General features: G+C 42.5%; 1 protein-coding gene across 1 annotated transcript in view; it reads left to right on the top strand.

Annotated features, from left to right (window-relative positions):
• Nucleotides 1-10,178, top strand: part of LOC108521720 (histone lysine demethylase PHF8-like) — a 75,717-nt gene that overhangs the window by 15,398 nt on the left and 50,141 nt on the right. The window contains 4 exon segments of the mRNA XM_017861686.1: nucleotides 782-960; nucleotides 1,585-1,670; nucleotides 3,120-3,253; nucleotides 3,844-4,157. Coding sequence (XP_017717175.1) covers nucleotides 782-960; nucleotides 1,585-1,670; nucleotides 3,120-3,253; nucleotides 3,844-4,157 — 713 coding nt within the window.

Raw genomic sequence — 10,178 nt, 5'->3', positions numbered from 1 at the left:
ATACCTGCAACGACTTGACCACTTACTTGATGTGAATTTAGGCAATGAAACTGGATTGTTTGTCCTGTTAGGATTGAGTTTTATAGGCATTCTTTATACATTCTGGATACAAATCCTTTGCCAGATAAACGATTTCCAAATATTTTCTCTCAGTCTGTGGCTTTTCTTTTATTTTCTTAATGGTTTCTTTTGAAATACAAAATTTTTAATTTTACTTAATCCCAGGTTATAATGATATTTTTCTGTGTTTTACTCTAGTTTTATAGTTTTAGGTTTTACATTTAGATCTATGATGCATTTTACATTAATTTTTGTATATGATGTGAGGTAAGGGTCCACATGTATTTCTTTGTATCCATTTTTCTCAGCAACTTTTACTGAAAAAACCATCCTTTCCCCCACTGAGCTGCTTTAGCACCTTTTGTCAAAAATCATTTGATCATAAATTTAAGGGTTTATTCGGAACTCAAAGTTCTTTTCCACTGATCTGTATGTCTGTCTGTATGCTGATATCACATTGCCTTGATTACCATAGCTTTAGAGTAAATTTTGGGATTGAACAGTGTAAGTCCTCCAATATTGTTCTTTTTCAAAATTATTTTGTCTGTGTTAGGTCCTTTATATGTCCAAGTATGTTTTACTATCAACTTTTTATTTAAAAAGCTGGCTGGATTTTGATAGGGATTGTATTGAATCCGTAGGTCAATGTAGAGAGAATTGCTGTCTTGCTAGCGACTAACAATATTGCTAGTGACTGTTTTTATGTTCTCCTTCCCTTCAGTACGAAAAGGGTGAAGTGCTTATCCAAATCTCGGCGAACCAAAATAGCAAAGAAGGTAGACAAGGCTAGACTGGTGGCAGAACAGGTGATAGAAGATGAATTTGACTTGGATTCAGATGATGAGCTGCAGATTGACGAGAGATTGGGAAAGGAGAAGGCGACCCTGATAATAAGACCAAGTGTGTGTCTGTTCTTTCTTTTTCCTCCCCTACCCATCTTTTGTTTGTTTGTTTGTTTGTTTGTTTGTTTGTTTGTTTTGAGACGGAGTTTCGCTCTTGTTGCCCAGGCTGGAGTGCAATGGTGCAATCTTGGCTCACTATAACATCCGCCTCCCGGGTTCAAGTGATTCTCGTGCCTCAGCCTCCTGAGTAGCTGGGATTACAGGCATGTGCCACCATGCCTGGCTAATTTTGTATTTTTAGTAGAGATGGGATTTCACTATGTCGATCAGGCTGGTCTGGAACTCCTGACCTCAGGTGATCCACCCGCCTCAGCCTCCCAGAGTGCTGGGATTACAGGTGCAAGGCACCACGCCCAGCCCTTGCCCGTTTTATATTTGTTTTTGGCCCTCTAAGACTTAAGACCTTAGGCCTGAGCTTGTTGACATTCTGCTATACTATGTTCTGTAGGCCTTCATTGTTTCCTTTGTTCTAAAGATTTATTTATCACCTGATCCCTAACCTCTCTAAATTAGTCATCTGTGGTCATTACTTCCAAGAAAATTAGTCTTATTTTTTTCTTCTGGGTATTTGGCTTAAATGCTAATCATAGCTTCATAATAAGTGCATTCCATTGTTTTCTAGAATTTCCCCGGAAATTGCCCCGTGCGAAGCCTTGCTCTGACCCCAACCGAGTTCGTGAACCAGGAGAAGTTGAGTTTGACATTGAGGTAGGATTCTGCCCTGGATCTAGTCTTCTGCTCATTCTGGTGATAGAGACAGAAGACAGATTGTCATTCTAGTTGGGGGATATGGAGGGAGGAAGACATCCTATACATTCATTTCCTGAATAATTTATTTATTTTATTTATTTTTTTTTTGAGACAGAGTCTCTTTGCTCTGTTGCCCAGGCTGGGGTACAATGGTATGATCATGGTTCACAGCAGTCTTGACTTCCGAGGCCAGCTCAGCCTCCCTAGTAGCTGGGACCACAGGCTCACGCCACCGACGTAGCTAATTCTTTTCAATTTTTTTTTTGTAGAGATAGGGTCTTGCTGTGTTGCCCAGGCTGGTCTCAAACTCCTGGCCTCATGTGATCTTTTGCCTTGACCTCCCAAAGTGCTGGAATCACAGGGTGAGCCACTGCAGTGAAATATTTATTAAGTGAAAGAGTGTGTGCGAATTGCTGCTGAGCATGTAAATGGAAGATTTCAATTTAGTTGAAATACCTTAAACATCCTTTAATACAGAGTAGAATAAAAGTCAGTGTGGGCCGGGCACGGTGGCTCACGCCTGTAATCCCAGTACTTTGGGAGGCTGTGGTGGGCATATCATGAGGTCAAGAGATTGAGACCATCCTGGCCAACATGGTGAAACCCCGTCTCTGCTAAAAAATTAGCTGGGCGTGTTGGCACACCCCTGTAGTCCCAGCTACTTGGGAGGCTGAGGCAGAAGAATCGCTTGAACCCAGGAGGCAGAGGTTGCAGTGAGCCGAGATCGTGCCACTGCACTCCAGCCTGAAGACAGAATGAGACTCCGTCTCAAAAAAATAAAAAAAAAAAAATCAGCCAGGCGCGGTGGCTCATGCCTGTAATTCCAGCACTTTGGGAGGCCGAGGCAGGTGGATCACGAGGTCAGGAGATCGAGACCATCCTGGCTAGCACGATGAAACCCCGTCTCTACTAAAAATACAAAAAAACAAAATTAGCCGGGCATGGTGGTGGACGCCTGTAGTCCCAGCTACTCGGGAGGCTGAGGCAGGAGAATGATGTGAACCCGGGAGGTGGAGCTTGCAGTGAGGCGAGATCACGCCACTGCACTCCAGCCTGGGCGACAGAGCAAGACTCTGTCTCAGAAAAAAAAAAATAAGTAAATAAAAACTTAAAAGTCAGTGTGATGTAGCAGAAAGAGTATGTGATAAGGAGTATGTGATGTGACCTTACACAAATTATTTAACTTCCCTGAGCCTTAGTTTTCTTATCTGTTTAAAATGGGAGTATACTACCTGCCTCACAGAGATGCCTTGGAAATTAAGATAAAAAATGAATATTCTGCTTAATACTTGGTCTATATGTGGTGCTCAGAAGATATTAATATCAGGAGTCAGATCATCACCCCTATATTGGGGCCTTACCAGACCAATCCTGGGCAGCTGAGGTGATACACTCTCTCTCCAACAGGAGGACTATACAACAGATGAGGACATGGTGGAAGGGGTTGAAGGCAAGCTTGGGAATGGTAGTGGCGCTGGTGGCATTCTTGATCTGCTCAAGGCCAGCAGGCAGGTGGGGGGACCTGACTATGCTGCCCTCACGTGAGTACTGGCTTTTATCTCCCCTTTCCAGGCTATCAGACAGCAACCCCCGCTCCCGCCCAAGGTGCCAGGTCAGCCAATCAGTAGATGTTTATAGAGCCATTTAAAGGGACAAAGAATTATCCAGGGCATTTGGGTGAAAGAATAAAGTAGGCATGAAACCTGTCCTAAGGAACTTAAGATCTGATGGCAATAAGATGTATAGACTTCAAGAGGAATCAATTTTGGGCACTTAGGAAGTTGGGAAGAGGGGCTGGAAGAGTCATGCAAGGAGAATTGTTACAAAAACAATGAAAGGAAAGAATGCAGCGTGTATAAACAGGGAGGGAGGTGTGCCCCTTTTTTGCCACCTTGCCTGCTGTCTGTGGAAAGACTTAAGGCAACAAGGACTGGCTTTTCATGAAAACAATCTATGATACTGTCTTGATCCTTAAGCTTAATTCCAAATTTTTCACTTAGGATGATTCTCCCCTTTTTCCTCCCACCTTGATCCTCATAGCTGTTGTCCCTCCTCCCTCAGTATTCTGATGACCGGTTTACTCTGACAGCTAAAAAAAACTGCCTCAGTATTTCTCCTCTGTCCCTTGCAGTGAGGCCCCAGCTTCTCCCAGTACTCAGGAGGCCATCCAGGGCATGCTGTGCATGGCCAACCTGCAGTCATCATCGTCCTCACCGGCTACCTCCAGCCTGCAGGCCTGGTGGACCGGAGGGCAGGATCGAAGCAGTGGCAGCTCCAGCAGTGGGCTGGGCACAGTGTCTAACAGTCCTGCTTCCCAGCGCACCCCAGGGAAGCGGCCCATCAAGCGGCCAGCATACTGGAGAACCGAGAGCGAGGAGGAGGAGGAGAACGCCAGTCTGGATGAACAGGAGAGCTTGGGAGCGTGCTTCAAGGACGCAGAGTATAGTAAGGGCAGCTAAGCACATCGGTTCAGGCCAGAAGGGGTCTCCTCAGTCCCAGTCTCCATCCTCGGCCCAATAGAGGACAGTTTGTAGTGAGCAAAGTCCTGGTCTTAGTTTCTCTAAGCCGTATTTTCCTAATTTGTAAAATGGGAATATCTCACAGGTTAATGTTAAGAATTTGAGATTATGCTTACACAGATCATCTGGCACAGTTTCTTGTTCATGGGAAGCCTTCAAAAATGGTAGTTATAATTTGCTCTCGTCTGTTTTTACTAATGTCCAACCTTTACCGCTGGTGACTCTTTTTTCTCTTGCCTGTTTGACTGCCATCATCTGTGTCATTAGTGTCCTGTGTTGGCCAGTTTGTCCCTTTTGCAAAGATACATAATGACCTTTCAGTGGGCTTTTTACATTTAAGAGATGACTCCTTTTTTTAATCCAAGATTTTATTGAGTACCACAAGGTATAAGGCACTCTTGTATAATACAGGTGACTGTATAATGTAAGTGCTTTTTGTTTTATTTTGTTTTTTGAGACAGAATCTCCCTCATTAGCCCAGGGTGGAGTGCAGTGATGCCATCTCAGCTCACTGCCACTTCCGCCTCCCGGGTTCAAGCAATTCTCATGCCTCAGCCTCCTGAGTAGCTGGGATTACAGGTGTGCACCATCACATCACACCTGGCTAATTTTTGTATTTTTACTAGAGACAAGGTTTTGTCATGTTGGCTAGGGTGATCTCGAACTTCTGGCCTCAAGTGATCTGCCCGCCTGCCTTGGCGTCCCAAAGTGCTGGGATTATAGGCATGAGCCATCACTCCCGGCCATTGTTTTAATATTTCAAAAGTTATACAAATATGGTTAACGCTTGCTGACCAAAATTGAAGACAGAGAAAGCAGAAATTCTTTTTGACTAACAGTCTTTCCTCTCTGAGCCCAAAGACAACCTTTGTCATCATTTTCACGTATACCTTTTATTTTGTTGTGTTCACATTCTTATGTAGACAGAAGTATAGTTCTATTTAGTCTATGTGGTTCTGCAACTTGCTTAGTTTTCTTTCAATGTCAGTACAGAGATATACTTTATCAATACATAGAGATCTATCTGCTGCATAGTGTTCTGTAATATAGAAATATATGTTTAATCATTCCTTACTGATTGACATTTAAGTTGTTTCTAAGTTTTTACTTTTACTAACAACACTGCAATGAAATTTCTTACAATAACCTTTTGTGCCTATGTGCCAGTTAATATTTTTCTAGGGGGGATAGACCTGTTGAGTTGAAGGGTATGTAGAAGACAAATGTTAATAAATAGTGCCAAATTTGCCTCCTAAAGGGCCAGTATATGATCAGTGTATGAAACATACCTGTTTGCCCATAGCCTTACCAGCAGTGGATACTATCAGCCTTTTTAATTTTTGCCAATCCTATGGCAAAAGATGGTGTCTGTCTGTTTTATGTGTTTATTGACTCTTTATTCCTTTTCTGTGAATTTTCCATTCAGTGTTTCATCCATTTTTCTATTGGGATGTTTTGTTTTTCTTGATTTGTAAGAGTTCTTTATATATTCTAGATGTGTTGGAGTATTTTTTGTATATTCTGGATATATTGAAAAATACTTCCTTTTAGGTTTGTGTTTAATTTTATTATGTCTTTCTAGCATGTAGATGATTTTGATTTTTACATTGTCATCTTTATCAATTTTTTTTTTTTTTTTTAAGACAGTCTCACTCTGTCACCCAGGCTGAAGTGCAGTGGCACAATCATGGCTCATTGCAGCCTCGACCTCTGCAATCCCATCTCAACCTCCCTGGTAGATGGGACCATAGGTGCATGCCACCACACCCAGCTTATTTTTTGTACAGATGGGGTTTCGCCATGTTGCCCAGGCTGGTCTCTCAAACTCCTGGGCTCAAGTGATCCTCCTGCCTTGGTCTCCCAAAGTGCTGGGATTATAGGTGTGAGCCACTGCATCCAGCCATGTTTATCAGTTTTTAATAGTTTTTTTGTATTTTATTTTATTTTATTTTTTTTTTTTTTGAGACGGAGTCTCGCTCTGTCGCCCGGGCGGGAGTGCAGTGGCCGGATCTCAGCTCACTGCAAGCTCTGCCTCCCGGGTTTACGCCATTCTCCTGCCTCAGCCTCCCGAGTAGCTGGGACTACAGGCGCCCAGCCCACCACCTCGCCCGGCTAGATTTTTGTATTTTTTAGAGAGACGGGGTTTACTGTGTTAGCCAGGATGGGTCCTCTATCTCCTGACCCTCGTAGATCGCCCGTCTCGGCCTCCCAAAGTGCTGGGATTACAGGCTTGAGCCACCGCCGGCCCGGCCTATTTTATGTTTTGATTAAGAAGGCCTTCTTATATTTTCCCCTAAAACCTTACCATTAGGAGTTAAAATTTTTGCTCTTTATCTGGGATTAAATTTCTGTGAATTGTGGGAGGGTAGAATATAACTTTATTTTTTTCTACATTAGTAGTCATTTCCCCCAACACCGTTTATTGATTAGTTCATCATTATCCCCTGAGTTGAAGTTCTACCTTTGTCACAAAACTGAATTCCCAAATATATGGGGATTTGTTTTCCACTCTAGTCCAAGTTCTGTGCCTTAACAGCTAATGACCTTGGCCAGGGCTAAGTTAACCTCTCTATGCCTCTCTGTTGGTAGTCATTGCCTACCTCATATGTTGTTGTGAGGATTAAATAAATATTACAGAAAGGCACTTAAAACATTGCCCTGGCCGGGCGCGGTGGCTCAAGTCTTAATCCCAGCACTTTGGGAGGCGAGACGGGCAGATCACAAGGTTCAGGAGATTGAGGACCATCCTGGCTAACACGGTGAAACTCTGTCTCTACTAGAAATACAAAAAACTAGCAGGTGAAGTGAGCCGGCGCCTGTAGTCCCAGCTACTCGGGAGGCTGAGAGCAGCGAGAATGGGGCATAAACCCCGGAGGCGAGCTTGCAGTGAGCTGGATCCGGCCACTGCACTCCAGCCTGGCGACCAGAGCGAGACTCCGTCTCAAAAAAAAAAAAAAAAAAAAAAAAATTACCCAGCACATATAAGTACTATGTATTAGATACTGTTAATATTATTCTGTTCCATAAAATCAACTTGTCAAAACAAATTTTTATTTTACCAAACAGATGGTAAAAAAGAAAATGAAAATCAACTTGTCTATTCCTGTGACAATAACATGTAGGTTAGTTACCACAGACTTTGTTTCTGGTAGAGCACATCCCCTCTACAGACCTTGCTGTGAACCTGAGGAGACCACATATGCTCACTAAGACTCTCATCTTTGAGCTAAGCTTTGATTTGTTTTAGGGACATGCCAGGTTCCCCTGGCCACCCACTTTACCGTGAACAGTCAAATCACATTGACCTGCAGCTAAGACATCTGGACTTGATTTAACCACTCCTCTTAGAACAGCTCACTCAGCCTCTCCTCCCTCCTTCCCCTCACTGCTTTGCCCAGCAACCTTGGAAAGGCAGCTTACCAAGGAGAGACCTCCCTACTTGTTCGTATTTTTCCAGAATTTTGAGGCTGCTGTTGAGCTTTTTCTATTCCAGATGAATTTTAGAATCGGCTTTTCAAAGGATTGCATGATGTTTGTGGATTAATTTATGGAGACATATCTTTCATCAGAGGCCTTTCGGCTATACTGGGATTTGTACATTCCTGAATATAACCTCGTGTCCTGAAAATTTGTGCACTAAAAACAGTAAGGCATGCAAAAAGAGATTAGGGCCACAGCCCTCAAAATCTATGTGACTTTGAAGCCAAAATGCAAACTCAAATAATAGCAGTCCTAAGTTAGAGCCCAGTGGCATTCATACCTGGCATTATAGTCAGTGGCGTCTCTATGGCCTTAAGCTCTGGACTCAGACTTCCTCTTTCCAAATCTGGATTTTTGAGGGCATTTGGTTAAATAGATAGCAGCTTCATCAAATTAAAATCTGATCCAGGGCCTAGTCCATATCAATCTTTTTTGACAAAACAAAAAACCCCAGGGGGAAATGTCTTTGCAACTTCATCTGCTCGGTCAGATAGCCTATCCCATCAGAACTAAATTTTGTAGAAAATAGTCACCATTTACTTTTCTCTGATAGGCAAACTTACGTGATTTTAGTTTTGTCTGTACGTCGTCTTATGTTGCTAAGGCTTTCTCTGTAGTTGTGAAAAGCCTACCACTGATTGGTTGTAAACAACTACGGAAAATTGTTTTGAACTGGTACAACTTCTGAACAGCTTTGAAATCATTGTTTTGTCTTTTTTTTTTTTTTCATCTTTTTTTTGAGACCGAGTCTCACTTTGTCGCCCAGGCTGGAGTGAAGTGGTGTGATCTGGGCTCACTGCAACCTCTGTCTTCCTGGTTCAAACAGTTCTCCTGCCTTGGTCTCCCAAGTAGCTGGGATTACAGGCACACGCCACCACGTCTGGCTAATTTTTTGTATTTTTAGTAGAGACGGGGTTTCACCACGTTGGCCAGGCTGGTCTCGAACTCCTGACCTCAAGTGATCCACCTGCCTCAGCCTTCCAAAGTGCTGGAATTACAGGCGTGAGCCACCAGGCCCAGCCAGACATCTTTCTCTTATTTACCTTTTGGGTATGAGCAGCAGCCATCTTATGTTTCTGTCTTCAAATGTGGTCTGTCTCTATTTATTCATGTCTTCTTGTATGTATCTCTTCTTTGGTCTATTTCTTCTTCAGTTTAGGAATTTTATTTTGGTTCATAAAAGTGGCATCTTTTTATGTATTACATTTTCTAATTGGCTATTGCTAATAAGGAGGAAAATAGTTGATTCTTTCCCATATCAATCCTGTGTTGGACTACCTTATTATACTGTTATTAGTTCTATTTGTTTTCAGTTCATTGTCTTGATTTCTTGAGGTAGATGATCTGTGTGTCCTGTATTAGTTTGATAGGGCTGCCATAACAAAATATCACAGACTGGGTGGCTTAAACAACAGAAAGTTATTTCCTTACACTACTGGCAGCTGAAAGTTGAAGATCAAGGTGCCGGCAGAGTTGGTTTCTCCTGAGGTCTCTCTGCTTGGCTTGCAGATGGCCTTCCTCTTGCTGCCTCTTCCTGTGGTTGTACCTCTGTGCATACACACCGACGGTGTCTCTCTGTGTGTCCTAATCACCACCTCTTATAAGATCACCAGATTGGTTTAGGGCCTACCCTAATGGTCTTTTTTTAACTTAATTACCTCTTTAAAGGCCCTATCTCTAAATATAGTTACATTCTGAATACTAGGGGGTAGGTCTTCACCATATGAATTTCTGGGGGCACCGTTCGGCCCATAATATCTTCCTCCTTTCCAGTATTCATACCTCTAACTTCCAGTTTTATTACAGTGTTGAGTCATAGTGGTGATGGGGGCATCCTTGTGCTGTTTTCAGACTTTAAAGGGAATACTGCCAATCTTTCTCCACTCAATATGTAGGTCTCTGATAGACTACTCTCATAGAGTTCGGGGGAGTCTCTAGCTATTTATTTACTCATTTAGACACAGTCTCGCTCTGTCACCCAGGCTGGAGTGCAGTAGCACAATTTCGGCTCACCGTAGCCTCCCTCCTGAGCTCAAGTGATCCTCCCACCTCAGCTTCCCGAGTAGCTGGGACTACAGGCACACGCCACCACTCCTGGCTAATTTTTGTGTTTTTAGTGGAAACAGTGTTTTGCCATGTTACCCAGGCTAGCTTTATTTTAAAAGGCTTTTGTTTGTTTTAAAATCAAGAATCATACTAGGTTTTATCAAATAATGTTGGCATATTTGGACATAAATACATAGTTTTTCTGTTAATTTGTTAATACAGTGACATTAATAGAATTACTCATTTTGAATCGTTACTTTCATGAGATTAGCTGTACTTGGTCATGGTGTTTAACAATAGTTCGTCTAGTTTGATTTCATTTCAAAACTAGTTTTTTGACTTTATTGATCATCTCTAGTGTTTGGTATTTTATTCTCTTTTAAATTTTCTGTATTTAACATCTTGAGTTGAAAGCTCTGTT

The sequence above is a fragment of the Rhinopithecus bieti genome, unplaced genomic scaffold (genome assembly GCF_001698545.2).
Source record: "Rhinopithecus bieti isolate Rb0 unplaced genomic scaffold, ASM169854v2 scaffold_62786, whole genome shotgun sequence".
In the NCBI taxonomy this organism is placed as follows: Eukaryota; Metazoa; Chordata; class Mammalia; order Primates; family Cercopithecidae; genus Rhinopithecus; species Rhinopithecus bieti.
This window is presented reverse-complemented; position numbering and strand designations above follow the sequence as displayed.